Below are 17,668 nucleotides of genomic sequence, written 5' to 3' on the forward strand. Positions count from 1 at the left end.
CATCATTGATTTGATAACCGTTTTAGGGCAACAGGCTGTGTTAGGAAACATAAAGGAAATACGTCAATTGTAAAATCCATCCCAGATGTTAGAAATTCTATTTATTAAATATAAAAATATGCATCTTAAAATGAGGTCAATTATTAGTAGTACAATCACTATATTAATTTTAGGTGAGAAAGCAGGTACAGAGAGGATAGGTGACTGACTGAAGGGCACACAGACATTCACGGCTGAGTTGGGAACAGGATCCAGTCCCCACATCTCTCTGGAGGGAGGAAGGAGAGGAACAGCCGAGTCAGCCAGGCAACCCTTCCCCTCTTGCAGTTCTTCCTCCTCCTCTTCCTACAACGATGAAAAGCAATAAACAGTTCCTCTGAGCCTGGAGAGCCCATCCTCCTCTCCCTAGGATGAGGCCAAGTCTGTGCCTCTCCTCCGAGCTCTCCAGCTGCATGGGGCCAGCTGACCATGGCAATGGAAGGAGGGCCACGTCTGCAGCCCCATCCCGGGTGAAGACTCTGCAGTGGCCAGCCTCTCACTCGCCCCATCTGTGGGCCTGGAGAACGGGAGACCCTGAAGAGGGCAGAAGCAGACGGAGGCCTGCCACACCTGCAGGCTAGAGGGAAGGGGCGGGGCCAGAGCTGGCAGAGGGGACCTCCCCTGGTCCACCTCGGTCCAGCCAATTCTCAATCACATGAGGAGAACTTAGCATTAGATAACATGGTGGTTAAGAACATGGGCTCCATGCCAGCCTGCCTGGGTGAAACTGCAGATCTGCCTCTTACCAGCTGTGCAATCTCGGGGGAGTCACTTAACCTCTCTGTGCCCCACGTCCTCAGTCCACAAAACAGTAACTTCCACAATGCTCACATCCCAGGGCGTTGGAAGCATTAAAAGTTAAAATGCTTGGCATGTGGTAAGTGCTTAATATATGGTACCCGCTATTATTCATTATTGTTATTATTATTTAATTATTATTATTAGGTATCATCATCAACATCTTCATCCACAGGTCTCTGCATCAGGTACTAAACACATGAAGTAAATCCTAAGGTGCTGTCAATGTGGTTGGGGAGCCGATGAGAAACCATGGAAAAACACATGATTCAAATTCTAGCAAAATCTTTGACCTCTGGATGTTAAAATGTCATTTGAAAGCAGGGCTCTATAGCTCTTTTAGAGCAGGTCATCATCTGATCTTTCACGCATTTCTGAAGGAAACAAACAAACAAAAAAACACTTACTGAGCAACTACTGTGTGCCATTCACTGTTCTAGCACTGGGGACGCCCTGACGGAGGCAGTGGGCCAGAGACCAGCCGTGACAGTGATGGGGACTCCCAATACAGTCTTAAGACACTGGAGTTTATCATCAAGCAGAAGGATGTGGATGTCAGGGGGAATAAGACCCTTTTCTGCACATGAGCCACACCAGACCAGGCAACTATACACGGGGTAGGTGGGTAAGGCTCCCCGTAACTTCCCCTGCTGGGGGCAGGTCATAGCTGAAGATAGACATGCAACTACGGCACAGGAAACCACAAAAGACCTAAAAGCGGGGAGCATAACGGACTTGGAAATCTCTTAGTGCAGTTGAAAGACAGGGAGACAGAGGCCCTGAGAGGACCACACCAAAGCCACGCCAAGCAAGATGCAGAACAAAGACTGGTCCCCAGGTGTCTGACTCCTGGAAGAATAGATCCACTTTGTGAACTGCGTAAGCAACCTGGGGAGCACAGCACGGCGCCTGCCACAGCCAGACACAGCTGCCAGGCCCAGGCCAGCAGGCCCCTCTCTGCCATTTCTCTGGGCTGATGCTACCAGGCTAGGGTTGGTGCAGGATGCCAATACCAAACAAACTCCCTGAGAATGGGACCCAGGACAGGTGAGTTTTGAGATGAATGCAGAGAAAAGTTCCGAGTTGGAGACATCATGCTGGAGGAGAGGCCCCTGCAAAGGCAGGAGCATTTCCTGTTGGAGACAGAGTGGCAATAAAGACAGAGAAGCTCTGAAAAGACCACTGGAGACAGAATGGTTTTGGACAACAAACAGTAAACTTTTTCGTCTGTTCAAGGGCCACCTCCAAATCACATAATGTCTAAACCAGTCAACGTTTTTAGGTTTTAGGAAAACGGGGCTGATGAATACACTGACAGGGGTGCGGGGACCCTTACATAAGAGAACGCTGCACAGTGGCCCAGAAGCCCCTGCAGGCCCTGGCTCCTGTCTCTCCCCAGCTGACGTTTATGCCCTTGCTCATGAAGGTCACACTCTGTCCCCGTCTTCCTCCAATCCGTGCCTGACTACCTTCTATTTGTTTCACCCTAAATGTCACCTTGCTGGAAAAGTCTGCCCAGATGACCCCTCCATTACTCACTGTCCCCGCACCAGGATGTGAGCTACAAGCAGGCTGGGACCCTGTTTTGTCCAAAGCTCCCAGCACATGCCTCGCACACAGTAGGTCCCTGGTAATACTGCGAATGAATGAATGAATAAGTGTCTGTGAATGTTCTGGGTAAATCTAGACAGCGATACATGCATGTAAAATGTCTAGCACATGATACACCATAGATCCTCAATGGACGCTGCTTGGAGGACATTAAAACCGATCCCCAGCCCACAAGGTTGGCTTCCCATTCCTCCCGGAGAGCAGTCCTATGCTTAGCGAGACAGAAGCCTCTTGCCCGGCTCCCAGGGTCCACTCTCAAGTCCCCACCCAACCCCAACAGGTAACTCCAGGACAAGGAGAATGCTGGCTTTACAAGACCCAGGAAGGCATCAGACCTGGGGGTAAAGCTCTCCCGGAACCTGCAGGAGTGTCAATGTATTCTACAAAATAACAAAATGCCCTGCCAGCCTTATTGTTCTTAAAGGCAAGAGGCAGTTGGTCAAAAGAAAAAAAGTGCAGGAGGCTGGCTCTGCCTTGTTGTGGACAGGCTAAGTGATAACTTCCCCTAACCCACCCAGCCCAAATAACATGAAAGTTCAGGAACTCTTCCTGCTATCCACTGCTTCCTTTACTCAGCAGCCATAACAAAAGCATTGAGCAAATGTTGGGAGTTAGGAACACGCAGCCCATTCACAGATTCTAACCCTAGGAGGAACTAGATCAATATTGCGTGCTTAATCGTTAGAGGATCTTGTAGAACAACTGCTACTGTGTTTGTGTCATGTTTCATGAATTTCTGCTTTTATTTCTATTTAGCCCCTTTCCTACATTCTTTCAGGTTGTTCTCAATGATTTTTTTAAAATAAAAATTGCAGTCTTAATCATTTTCATCTTCTGTATTTAATGTCCAAAGCTAAAGTGCTTTTATAATAGGCTATTAATGTTCCTCTGGGCACAGTTTTAGCCTCATCCCATGGGCTTTGATATGAGGTATTCTCATTCTCATTCATCACCCTATAATATGAAATTCTAAGTTTGACTTCTCCTTTAAGAGTTACTTACAAAAGTTTTGTTGGATTGTTTAAATTTTCTAATGATAGCCTTTTAGAGGCTAATTTTTAATATATCTTATTGTTTTATAAATGAGGCTTGGACAATTTCTACTTTTGAAATCTATTATGTTTCTTTTGAGACAAATTAATCATCTATTTTAATTAGGGCATCTTAGAACATCTAGAAAATAGCCTTTAAAAAGAAAAGGCCATCTCCTAGAAGACACACACACACACACACACATACACACACACACACACACACACACCCCTTTGTAAAGAATTTCATATAATGCTTACCAAAGAAAGTTTTATCTTTTCAAAAGTAAATATCCAAACAAAGAAAGTAAACAACCTATTAAGGAGGGGGAGGAACTACCAGAATCTAAGGATTAACTTTCTCTGATCTAGTTCCATACCTAGGAATTATTACCCACAATGGCATTGCTCTGTAGCCCCATTTTAAAGATATAAAACTGAGGCTGCCTGAGACTGAGTCAGCTACACTATGACATTTTAGCTGAGACTAGGTTTCAATTCCATTATCCCCTTCACCACAGAATCCAACTGTTTTCCAAAAGAAATACTAAAATATCCTCTGAACATCTTCTCTTGTGACATTCCTTAAGGTTGTTAATTGTGCAAGGCACAACCAGAAGGCAAGATTAAAACAAACAGGACTTTATCCCTGGTAAAGTGTGCTGGCTAGAAAAAGGAAGCCAATATGACTCTTTGAAGGGCTCCAGAAAGAATATTAAGCCATTTGTCAGCCAGTGCCAAGCAAACCTGAAAGGCCGTCGGATCCCAGGGAATCCTGACATTCTTCTCCCAACCCTGTCAATGCCTTTGCCTGCAAAAGTGGGACAGCAAATGGAAAAGGACCAGCGTTGCAGGAACTGACACAGGACCGACGCTGCTAAACAATACTGACAACGCACAGGAAGGCAGCTCCTTAGGGGGAATCTCTGAGCTCCATTGCTGTGGCCACATACAATGTCTGCAGTCCCCGAAGGGACATTTCAGCACACTGTTTCAATGCCAAATGACACATGCTACTGTAGGCTAGAGATCTTATTGGGGATGTAGAGCTGTATTCATCTGCTTCCCAGCAAGAAAAGCAGGACAGCTAGAGATAAACAGAAGTCAATCAAAGCAGAAAATGACATCGCAAAAACTCACCTAATTCTGCCAGACCTGTTTTGCCGCATAAAGATAAGAGGCCTTTGGACAATACAGCTTCAGTATAAGAAATTCAGTGATGGCACCATTCCCAAAAGCAACTAAAGCAGTCAATATCAGGCATGTTCCCAACATCCTTGAAGGTACTGAGATGGAAGAACAGTAATCCATTAATGAATTGCGGGTCTACAGATGCTCTATTTTGCAAGACTAATTAATTTTTTGAAAGTAAACCTTGTTCCAGAGTTTCAACACATGAAAATATCACCGAGCCTTACTCACTAGTAGGGAAAGTAAGACTTCCAAATTTAAATACAGTTGTGAAATCAACCCATTTAAAAAACAAAACAAAACAAAACAGAGCAGTGAAATCAATTCCTCTCCTACATATATACCCAACAGGAATGCTTATGAACATTTTTTTTACCAAAAGACCTGCAAAAGAATGTTCATAGCAGTGCTCTTTGTAATGGCCAAAACCTGGGATCCTTCCAATAAACAGAACAGCTATGTAAATTGTGGTGTGTTCCACAAGGAAATACTATATAGCCATGTAAATGGACAATTACAAATACATGAAACAATACAGATACAGAGTCAGCAAACTTCTTTGTAAAGGGCCAGATATAAATCTTTCGGTCTTTGTGGGCCACATGGCCTTTGTTGAGTCTACTCAACTCTGCCATTAGGGGGCAAAAGCAGCCATTGTTGGTATATAAGCTAATGGATGTGGCCAGATTCCAATAAAGCTTTATTGGTACATGCTGACATTTACATTTCAGTGCTTTTCTCATGTCACAAAATATCCTTCTTTTGGTTTTCTTCCCAACCATGTATTTCAAAATATGAAATCCATTCTTAGCTCATGAGCCATACTGAAACAGACAATGGGCTAGATTTGGCCTGTGGGCTGTAGTCTGCCAACCACTGATTTCATCTCATATAATCTAATCACAAGTGATGTTCAGCAAAACAAACTGGGCACAAGGGAGTACAGACCACGTGATTCCATTTCTAAAAAGAGGCAAAAGTAATCTATGGGGTCAGAAGTCATGATAAAGGTTACCCTTGGAGACACAGGGATTAGAAGTGGGAACAAGGATCCTAAGGAGGAGGGAGCCATAACTTATGCTCCATGCTCTGGATCTGAGTCCTCATCATTCATGCATGGCCACTTGGTTGAGTTGTACATTCATGATTTCTGCCCTTCTCTGTACGTATGTTCTGCTTCAAGTGAAATTTAGCAAGTGGTTAAAATCAAGGCAGGACCATTCAATTGGCTTCAAAAATAGACATGTAAAGAGAATCACAGCCTTCCAATTAAATTAGCTACAAATCCATCACTATGGCCAGGTATCAGCCAATGCTAAAGCATTTACTTATTAAAGGTAGATTTAAATCACTTTTCCTCTAGCTGCTTTTGCATTTGCTTCCAGGGCGAGGTGCATTTCATGAGTTAAAGGATGGTGTGCCCATAGATCTCAATCAGGTTGTTTTTGTCCATGCCGGTAGGAAGCAATGGTGTTCGCCCGATGACCAGCTCCTCCTCGCGCAGAGATCTGCCATCGATACTGTGAACATAAACAGCATCTGGCAAAACATGTGGCCTTCAACCTGCAGCAGAACCTGTGCTGGACCCACACAAAGGAGAAAGGCCAGGCCTGGTTTCCATTTGATTCCAAGAGAATACGCAGTTAATTATTTTTCCTCACAGTCAGCAGCTGAGTCTCACCGAAATCTGTGCTTGTAATTATCACTGTAATTATTATTTTAATACAAATCAGCAACTTATCAAAATATTACCCTGTAGCTACTACCCCGCTGCTGCAAGGATGGAGGGTGGACCCCTGCCCTGCTCTGTGTGCGTGTGAGGATGGTGGGGATCCTGGTGAGGGTCCTTCTGCCACAGCCAGACTGCCAGCTTCACCAGTGCCCAAGTTCCACGGTCATTTTCATGCCTGTCCTCTCTTTAGAGATAGTGAGTCATGATCTGCATTTTCCATCATGGTTTGACCTTGGTGGGTCTCACTGGTTCCATCCATGCAATGGGCAAACAGTGCCACCCTTTTGCAAAGTCAATGTGAAGAATTCCTAACCAGAACTGCTTTGTTAAAACATTCTGTGCAGCACAAGTGATCTTACACACAGGCTCCCCAGCCACATTGCCTGAGTTCAAATTCCAAGTCTACTGTCTGTGACTTTGGGCAATTCCTTATTCTATGCCTCAGTTTCCTCATCTGTGAATGGGAATAATATATATCATAAGGTTGTTAAAATGATTAAATGAGATAGTCCATGAGACGCTGCTTAGCACAGTGCCTGGCACATAGCATTTAATAGATAATAGTTATTATTATTTTGAGAGTTGTAAATTCAAATCCTAACAGTGGTCCTGCAAGAAACACAAATAAGCCAAGTAGACAGGTGGGCTCCGTAGAAAACTGGAAAGAGGGGTTCCATGTAGGGGGGCAACCACATCTTCCCCCGCTCCCTCAAATTATTACCTCTTTGGGAATAAAGGCCAGAATTTCAAATTTTTTCATAGGAATGCCAAACAATTTTTATTTGAAACCACTGATTTTAAAATGTTGGCCAGTAATTTAATTTTTAAAAATAAACTAAAATAACAAACCAAGGAGAATAAGAAAGCCAGCTCTATGCTGCCCAGATCCAACCCACAGAGGGCCCAGCTCCCTTCATCGGTACTTTACAGCGTCCACTTTTATTGGGGGTTTAATACCATCTGCTCACTACAAAAAGAGTTCGTTTGCTCCACATGATTTTTTTTTCTTTAACCCTAACAGAAAGCCAAACAGCAGGCAGCCTCTGTCCTAAGAGGAGTTAATAACCGAGTCCACGCCCATTTGCAAACAGGCCAGTTTTTCTCCTAAGAGCTTCCCTGAGGTCATCTCCACCCTGTTCTCTGTCATCACCTCCTCTTCTAAAGAAGAGGGTATCAGATGTAACAATTCCAAAACTATTCCTCAGTAGGACTACGAGAAAGAGCAGGTAATGGGGGCATTTTACATCGGAATGGGATCTTCTGTAATTCCTGATGACAAGCAAACAGGGTTCTCTGTTTGTGTCTTTTATAACAGCTGCCCCTTCTGAGCTGGGGATAAAAGAGAGAGAGGAAGAGAGACAATGAACAGGCTTTTATTTCAAAGAGAACATCTGCAAAGCATGGTCCTACATTAAAAAATAAATAGAAAACAGCCACCAGTCTGGGAAGAAAAAAAAAGACTTCCCATTACCTCTCTAATTAATAAAGCATCGTTTCACAAGGAAAGAAGAAAAAAAGAGAGAACAACTTTTCCACATCCCCAAAGAAAGGATGCTTAATGACGTAACCACTGTACTGCTTGATCCATCTAATCTGGTTTTAATACTCTCCTTAACTAATGTATACATTAGCTCTCCATTACGAAAAACATTTGTTTATTTTATTAACGTGAGTCTGGCTGAGTGCTAAGACTTTCGGAAATTACCATGCCGTCCTTGGGCTCTCTTTTTATTGCTTCTCCTCTTGCTCATTATAAAACGATTAGTCGTCTCCACTGCCCTTTGGAAATGCTGTTCCAGTTGTACTGTGGTTCTGTTATCCTGGTTCTGAAGACAGAGTCTAGGTTCACGGTTAAGTTAATGTAGTCATTAGGGGCCCATTTGGGGACCCATTCATCACAGCTAATTCATGTCCAACACATGGGGGACTCGAGCACAAAGAGTCAATGTGAAGTGGAAGCTCAGCGTGAAGCCAAGAGAAGCACATGAAGGGTGCAGACCCGAGTCCAGAAGATGGGCTTGGGAAGGCCCACAGCTATAGGAGCAACGCAGAGAGCGACCCAGACCCTCAGAGAGGGCCCACGACGGGGATGTCCACTCAAACAGGCCCAGAGCACAGTTCCTCCTGATGTCTAACTTAAATCCTTTCCACTTGGACTTGAGAACAAAACAGCACAGCTGTTTACCAGAAGCGCAGGGTATCTTCAAACTGGTTAAGCCAACGTTTACCAAACCTTGGTCATTCCATTGCCCCCCTGTCAGTCATACATCTAAACCGAGGTCAGGATTAGCATTAGAATGAAAGTTTTAGATACTACAATTTATGCATTTTCACTGTGTTAACTAACTTCTTTTTACATAAATGCCCCTTCACCTGCAGGCTAGGCAGTAAGAGCCCTGACGCGGTCATTTTGATTGACTGGTTATATTCACCTATTTCCCCTAATAAACATTTAAAGATATATACAGCTATGACAAGTGTTAAAAAATGTTCACCCAAGAAGCAAGGGATGGGTGCATTTGGGAGGTCGCAGATGCCCTGTTTCTTGGTCTGGATATGGGTTACTTGGGTGTGTTCAGTTCGTGAAAATTCATCAAATTATACGTTTAGAATAACGTGCACTTTTGTGTATATATTTTGGTTAAAAAAACATTTAAAAATATAGGCAAAAGTTAGGAAATAAATAAATTTTGCACAGGTATGAATAGAAACTCTTTATTAAAAGCTGCTACAGGGGCTTCCCTGGTGGCGCAGTGGTTGAGAATCCGCCTGCCAGTGCAGGGGACACGGGTTCGAACCCTGGTCTGGGAAGATCCCACATGCCGCGGAGCAACTAGGCCCGTGAGCCACAACTACTGAGTCTGCGCGTCTGGAGCCTGTGCTCCGCAACAAGAGAGGCCGCGATAGTGAGAGGCCCGCGCACCGCGATGAAGAGTGGCCCCCGCTCGCCGCAACTAGAGAAAGCCCTTGCACAGAAACGAAGACCCAACACAGCAAAAATAAATCAATAAATAAACTCCTACCCCCAACATCTTCTTTAAAAAAAAAAAAAAAAAGCTGCTACAATAGAGACTGTTTACCCACGTAGCACCTTCAATCACTGGTGTATCAGAATCTACGTGCATATCACACTTGGGATTCCTAGGGTCAGTCTGGAGCTACTCTGGCAAAAGATGTCCATCCAGAATAAATCCTCAAGCAAAAATAGGTAACATTAATCCACCCCATAGTAAATAAATCTTCACCCACAGCCTCTTGTCTTCTCTCAGCACCCCAACTGGAGGTCACTACATTTGGAACAATTTGATAATTTAGAAAATTACCAACTTATTGTCTTGCTTTTATTACTTGTAATCAGTAAAACAGATGAGACTAAGAGCCCTTAACTTTCAGGACAAGGATTCAATAAGATCATGTCTTCCCAGTACTTCACAGTGTCTAGAGCAAGGTAAACATTCAATAAAGAGAAGGCCCTCTCCTCCTCATCAGGATCATAGTTACAATGTCTGTACCCCTTGGGTAGGGGACGTTTGCATCAATCTCTCTGCCCCATTAGCTTAACTCCTTTGGGCTTAAACCATGTGACTTGCGGCCAAGGATTACAGCAAAGGATCCCCTGGGAGGAGAAATGCTTGTCATTAGCATCCACGGACACATGAGCATGGATTAGATGCCCAGATAAGCCAGCAGTCACCTGGCTGGAACAAACCAGGCCTGACACAGAACAAATCCATTTTGTTGCCCTCAGGGGGCCCTGAAGGAGATTTTCTCCTCCCCCAGAAGACTGGAGAATGCCTTTAGGGTCCCGCCCCTTCCCCACCCGGCCAGGTGTCTGGGCTTCCAGACTCTGATACTAATCACTCCAGCCCCCTGCTCACTACAGTGTTGACGGGGTAAAAGTGACACACACACCGGCCCTGTCCCCTGTCCCCGCCACCTTCCTCCTCAAGGCTCTGGCTTGCGATGGGGGAGGGAGCAGCCCTACAGGGATCAGAAGGGCGCAACCCAATGAGTATCTGAGGGCAGACAGGTAGTTTCTGTTCCAGGTGGAAAGAAGGAAGTGCCTGCAAGACAATCAGCCTGTGTGTTCTTGGTGATACATCCTGGTTGCACCCAGGCTCCTGGGGAAAAGCCAATGGTGAGCAGACCGGCAGGAGGCCTGCTGACGATGAATCAAAGTCTGTCTCTCTGGTCAAGGAAGCTTGCACAGCACCCTCTTCCCCTCCTCCCCTGGCTGGGGGAGCTGAATTCAAAACACCTTCCTCCACCAACTCAGCAGTTCAAGTTCAATTACTCCCTAGTGTGCATGATGCATATTTCACTAAAGGGTGATACCTTCTTTTCCTGGACCATAAAATCCTGTCCTTGGGGCGGGGCACTGTGACCGAATCACTTACCTATGCGCCTCCTTAAATGAGGTCTGTGGTTCCAAGGTTGGGGACCTTCACAAGATGCTTAGAAGAGGGAGACTGTGGAATACAGTGACTGACAGCACAGACTGCCTGGGTTCAGATCCCGGCTCTGTCATTTGTACTGTGAACCTTGGGAAAGTTACTTCAGCTCCCTACACCTCAGTTTCCTCACTGTAGCATGAGGTTTAGATGAGCTAATATTTGTAAAACACCCCAAACAGGGCCTGGTTCTATTAAGCATCGTGACTGCTGGCTGTTGAAACATAACAGTACATTCCTTAAAGGAATAAAATACATAAGGAGGACAAGAACAGTGCGTGGCACATGTAACTGCTACATAGGCATCATTACCGTTTTACGATTACCCTTCTATTTGTCTCATTATTCAGGGGTCTGATTCAAGGAAAACTGCGTATCTCAGGGTTGGCACATTTTTAGGAATCTGCAACAAGTGAGAAAAGTGGTATGAAGATTTTCAGGAATGAGCTGGCTGCATTTAGGGTTTGTCAAAGAACTACACAGACAAGGCACTCTGAAATCTGTACATCGACTGGAATGGGGCAGTCCTGGGTCTGGATCCCAGTTGTGCTGCTCCCCAGCATTGCAAGCTGCTTCCCTGCTCTGAGCCTCAGTTTCCTCATCTGTGAAGTGGGGACAGCAACAGTTCTATCCCACAGAGTTAGGAAGATTCACTGAGATAGTGAGGTAATATCTGCAGAGCTTTCATTATCCCTGCCACCTAACTGGTACTCAGAAGAGCAGCAATCTCTAGCCAGGAGTCCTCAGTCTCAATTCTGTATATAACACCTTCTTACATCCTGAATTATTATTTTTTGTGTGAGCAATTAATGTCATATGTGCATGACTTATGATTTGTTTTTAAACTGGACACTGTACAGTATCTTTTCATTTTTGTAAAAATAACATACTATCAAGTTTGTCTTTAGATAGCCCTGTCCTTAATGGTATTTTCAATAGCCACCAACCTTGCCTAGTAGAGTACAGGGGTTTAAATTGGCAAAGAAATTTAAAGCAGGTTTTATTGGTACATGGTACAAATTAGTTACAGATAGAGTGTGGTTTTTTCCCATCTTCAACTGTCTTTGATTCAACTTGTACAAAGTAACTGTTGTTCTATTAACTGTATACCACTCTGTGATTGCAAATTAATAATAATAGTAGTAGTAGTAAAAAAAAAAATAACATCATATATGCAAAACACCTGAAGGATGCCCGGCAGCTGGCACTCAATGGTGTTAGTGCTCCTCCCTCCCCCACATTCCCTCCTGCTCCAAGGCTGACACACAGAGGAGTTGGACGCACTCTATTGCCTTGGATTACACTCAAACCTTACTTGGCTTGGGAAAATGAATAATTGTGGAAATTTGCTTATTTTCAAACATACTAAGAGTTTCTTTTTAAGAACAACGGCTCACATTTGGCCGTTGTTATAATTATGTGCCAGGCGCAAACTGGCTCACACGTATTGTTACCTTTCATCCTCACATAACCCTATGAGGTGGCCCTGATTTTCAGAGGAACGAAGTTAGAATGACTTGCCTAAGATCCCAGGGGTGGCCAAGAGCAGAGCCAGGACCTGAACCCGGCAATGGCAGACCCAAGGATAGTTAATGGAGGCCTCTTTCACTTGTGCTGGGTCCTGGCATGGGTTTCGTGTGACTCTTCTCCTGTTCCCATACCCCTTCCTTTGAGCTTGGGTTTTGTTGAGGTTGAGTTTGTATTTTATTTATTTTTTAATTTTCCCCAAAGTATTTTCTCTCTGGTTCTGGTAGATAGGGGCTGGGGGGCAATAGAAATGGGAGATGCAAAGGAAAAAAAGGGAGAGTTATCATAAGTGACAAGTCTTAGGGCAGTATTGACCAAGATAGAGACCAGGTCCAATTACACTGGCAGCGTGCATTTTTGTCTTTCTGCATGTAGATTTAAGGCCCCACTGATCATAAATAGCTCTGGGTGGAAGGACAGACACTTACTGCAGAGATACCCTTAAGGATGTTTTGTTTTCTGGGGAAACACACACACACACACACACACACACACCGATGTCAGATATCTGCTCTAGCTCAAAGTAATTTCCTTTTCTATTAAGACCATGGATCAAAGTTGGACAATCCCCAGCAAACAGGAATTTATGCTTTGGCTTCCTATTTGCAAAACAGCAAGCATTTGTCACTCAACCTTCTGGAAGATTAAAATAAAAAGAATTGATAAACTAGAGAGAATGTCTGAAGTGTAAGACTGGAAGGAAAGTGAATATATATACGTAAAATATATATAAGCATAAAATCATTTCTACTTTTATTTATCTATTTAACATTTTCCAGTACATGATTAAGCAGATTTGCATCAAGATAAATATTGTTCAGTGATGCATATTTCTGTATACAAAGTGTAATGCACTGCTCAGGCAAAATAAAACTCCATTGAGAGTGTGAGAAAAACAAACCATCAATAAAATACCCTCTGTTCTCTCTGGTCTCAAAACATTTGGATAGAAAGAAAAGCTACGCCTCTGAGGCTGTTAGAACCAGAGGCGATCTGGATACAGTGAACCAATTTTTCAAAGTCACTGCCAATGTCTGAAAAAGTCCTGAGTTATCTGAGTAATGTGAAGTATGAGGAATTTCTGCCGAAAAATCAACATTTCAAAGGGGTCAGACAATACAGAAAGCCCATTCTACTTTAAGAGTGTGTGAGTGAGTGTGTGTGTGTGTGCACAGTAAAAAATTACGTTTCTTAAATGAAATTTACTGAGTAATAGTTTATCTAAGGGCACAAGCAATAAATGTGAGGACTTCAGAGGATCACTGGGAGCAAAGGGAAAGAAAATAAACATTCGTTACATTAACATACAGTTCTCTTTCATTCTCCCCCAAATTGATTCAGAACCTGTAGTGTGATCTTTTTGACACTCTCCTCAATGTTTTCCCTCCCTTCATAAGTGAGCCCATCTGTTTCTTACATTCTGAGATGACAATAAAATCCACAGCTTACTGGAGACCCAATGAAAGGATGAGTATCACGGCCGCAAAACTCAGCTGCCATCCACCCAATAAGTCTAATAGGTAAGAGCTTTGACAGGGGCGGAGAGGAAAAGGGGAGCTTGCAGGTCTTTTAGGGCTGTGCCTGGCTCGCCACCACCTGCACTCTCTCTGGCTCTGTCTCCTTGAGAAACTGGGTGTTTCTTCTTGACTTCTTAAAATGCACCAAAATTACAATCAGGTCCTTCCACTGGGGTGCAGCTCCCCAAACATAAAAGGTACAAGTGCAGAAGCTCCGGGGGGGTGGTGAGCATAAGGAAGCAGCAAGGTCTGCTTGAGAAAATGCTCCGTCCGCAGCGCCTGCCTGACACTCCTTGGGACACACCCACCGCCACTACCACCAGAGCCACAGAGTCCCTCTGCATCCCAAAACCACAACTGCCCTCCCCACCTGCATCCTCTGCAGAGCACAGAGACGAAGCATCATCTCCCAAGCACATGCCTCACCAGCTCTTTATGAGAGTCATCTGGAAAATCACAGGGAATTTTTTTTATGTCCCACTCCTGAGTCTCCCTGCAAAGCATCGCACACCGGCAGCCTCGGCAGGGTCGGCAAACAAACCACATGTTCTGAGGGCCTCCGTGGCCTGCCGAAAGGCCTGTTCCTCTCCTCCCAGCCTGCAACCTAAGCTCAGACAATGCCGGACTTTGGGAACAGCCTGCCCCCTTCTGGTCTCCTTGAGCTCCGTGGAAGGGCAGGGCTTGGGTGGGCACAGCTAGAGAAGGACAGACCCCCAACTCCATCCGGCAGGTCTGTGCTGTGATTTCAGGATCTAGCAGGGCACTGGGGTAGACGTTGGGGAAGGGAAGAGAGAGGACACAAACAGATAAAATAAAGTACAAATCCAGGAAAGACAGCAGTGAACAACCGCATGGTAGACAACCACAAAGAAGGGAGAAGGGCAGAAAAAAAATACAGGTATGTTTATATGGGAAGAAATTGAGACACTGGGAGATGTGTGTAGGGGGACAGTCACTGAACTTACAGATGAAAGCAGAGTTTCAGAAAAGCAAAGCAACTCTGCTGCTGGAACTGGTGTTTCAAAAGGAATAAAAAAGGAAAAGTGGCAATGCTCCTTCCCAATTGCAAACCTCAGTGCGGCCGAGCTGGGGGATGAGAAAGACACAGAACTGAACGCACAAAGAGCAGGTGTGGACATAGGACCCAAAATGTCAGGGACCCAGGAAGAAATCAGCCAACCAGGCCTCCTTCCTTCCCTCCACTTGTTTCAACAGGTGGTATTTGCCTGGAAAGGCACCTCCTGATGCCTGTTTGGACCCCCGGATGCAAAGGGTACAGTAAGCCCTATGCCTCCCACATGTTCCCCAGGCTAGTGGTGCATGTCCTGACCCCCTCCCACCCCACCTCCCCGCAGGCCTCCGAATCTAGAAAGAACTTCTAATTGCGTTTCTGCCCAGACACAACACTATCCACTCCTGGAGTTCAAAGGCAGTGTCTGAGAGTACTCTTCGCTATAAATAAGAGGCATTCGGAATGTTCTGGTTCTCCATCAGGAATCTCACTCCACTCTCCTCCCCACAAATGGGGAAAAGATGTCTCTCCCTGATACCCACACAGACCAGCCAGCAACGCGAAATGCCATCGCATCACGTCTTGGGCTGGCTCAGCCCACAGGTACAAAGAGCCGCACTGTGGCAAAGAGGGTCGCCTTGACTCCAAAGAAGTTTAGCAGATAAAAAAGCATCACGCTGTGTCCGAAGGCAGCCTTCAGTGAAGGCTCCCAAAGTGACAAACGACAGAGACATGCATTCAGTACCTAAGAGCCTGAAACTACCCCCTGGTGTCTAATGTCCGCAAGGGCTGGAAGAAACTCTGTAGGCAAGCGGAGTGATGAAGATACAGACAGACAGACACACAGCACATCGTTAGACCTCAAGACAGACACGCCCACAGGGCACTGAGACCCTGGCCCAAAGTTGGGGACTGTGACCTCTCCTGTGTGCTCCTAGCTCAGTGGGCTAAACAAGTCAGCCCAAAGAAGGTGTGAAAGTCACCCCTGGAGAAGTTGGGGGCAGGGTAGAAGACACCCAGATGGCCCCAGAAGATCTGCGGAAGGAACGGTTTCAGAACCTTGTCTGTTCACACCCAAGGAGGGCAAAGTAAAGCCACAGGAGCCTAAGCCGAGATGATGTGATATGACACACAGCTGGTGACAGGAATTAGCCACACACAAGATAGAGAGCCAGACACAACCATCTAGGAGAAGGGGCCATGCCCTGACACTGGAGAGAGGGCACCAGGACAAGGCAAGGTTAGACACCGGCAGGGTAGAGACAGGAGTCTCAGACATCCAGGGATGGAAGACGGGAGACTCAAAGTAAGACCAGGCACCCAAGACTGAGTCTTGACTCCGGGGCACGGTTGAGGACTTGGGACACCGATCCCAGACCCCCTCCCTCTCAGGCCAGGCAAAAACAACGAGGCAGCAAGCTGAGGACTGAGTTGCCTGCACCCAGCTGGGCAAAAACCAGAGATGCGGTGAGCATCACCGCCTAGAGCAGCAGCTGAGGATCCCGGCACGGTCCAGGCACTCAGACTGGGAGCGAGGCGCCAACACCCACATGCACAGAGCAAGTCGGGGCGCCCAGCGAGAGTGACGGGAGACAGGGGCCCAGCCAGGCTCCGGTAACCCCCAAAGCGCCTCCTCTGGAGATAACTTCCCCAGACCCCAAGGGGGCAGTCCTCAGACTCGGGATGGGGCAGCCCTCGGCCCCTGAGCCTGGGAAGGGACCGAACCCCGGCTTCCACGCAAAGAGATGTGGAGCCAGCAGGCTTGGGGAGTCCCGGTCTGATGAGCGGGGTTCAAGGGATGGGGGGCGTGGGGTCGGGCCGCCTGCCCGCCTGCCTCCCTCCTTCCCTCCGGGACGCGAGCCGAAAAGGCATCTTACCAGCGACCGCGCGGCCAGTGCCCCTCGGCTGGCCGGCTGCTGCGCGCGGGGTGCTCCGGGGCCGCCTCCCCGCGCCCGCGCCGGCGGCCCCCGTCCTCCTCCGCCTCCGCCTCCGCCGCCTCCTCCTCGGGCTGCAGCCGGCTCGGCGGGCAGGTCCCGGCGCTCGCGGCGCGGGGCCGGGGGCGGCTGCTCCGCGCCGCCGACCGCTGCGCCCCCGCGGCGTTCCCCGGCCCCGGAGTCGAGGCTGCTGAAATTCCACACGACCAGCGTCTGCAGCAGCAGCACGGTGAGCGCCGCGAGCAGCGCCGAGTGCGAGCGCCGGGCCAGCCTCCGAGCGCACGGCGCCGCCACCATCTTCGGAGCGCGGCGAGCGAGCGGGGCGCGGGGGACCCCGGGCGCTCCGGGCCGCCCCCGCGCTCTCCGCGGCTCCCGCGGCCGCCGCCGCCGCCGCTCAGGCTCCCGCTCGGGCCGCCGCCGCCGCCTCGGCTTGCCGCCGCTCCTCCGCCGCCGCCGCTGCCGCCGCCTTCACCGCCGCGGCGCGGAGTTTTCAGACGGGCAGGGACCCGGACGTCACCAGGAGGAGGGGAAGGCGGGGAGGCGGGGAGCTGGAGGCCGCGGAAGGGGGCGGCGGGCGCGCGCGCGCGGGCGGGGCGCGCGGGGAGGGCGGGGGCCTAGCCCGCGGGTCTCCCCCCGCCCCGCAGCCCCTTGCCTGGGCCGGGGGCGCCGCGGGTGGGGAAGAAGCTGCGGGCAAGCGGGCTGGGGTGGAGAGGGGTGGGGCCTGGGGGCGGAGCACGGGAGGAAAAAGGAGGAGGGAGAGGAAAGGGGTGGGGGAGAGCAGAAGGGGCCCACACCCCACCCCCAGGACCCGAGCCGGAGTGGGTG

The 17,668-nt window shown here is 47.6% G+C and overlaps 1 protein-coding gene across 1 annotated transcript in view; it reads right to left on the reverse strand.

The window, feature by feature from the left end:
- Positions 1-17,201, reverse strand: part of XYLT1 (xylosyltransferase 1) — a 301,015-nt gene extending 283,814 nt beyond the window's left edge. The window contains exon 1 of the mRNA XM_060120268.1: positions 16,787-17,201. Coding sequence (XP_059976251.1) covers positions 16,787-17,140 — 354 coding nt within the window. The 5' untranslated portion in view covers positions 17,141-17,201. The remainder of the gene's footprint in view (positions 1-16,786) is intronic.
- Positions 17,202-17,668: the final 467 nt, after the last annotated feature.

Source organism: Mesoplodon densirostris, chromosome 16 (genome assembly GCF_025265405.1).
Source record: "Mesoplodon densirostris isolate mMesDen1 chromosome 16, mMesDen1 primary haplotype, whole genome shotgun sequence".
Lineage (NCBI taxonomy): Eukaryota > Metazoa > Chordata > Mammalia > Artiodactyla > Ziphiidae > Mesoplodon > Mesoplodon densirostris.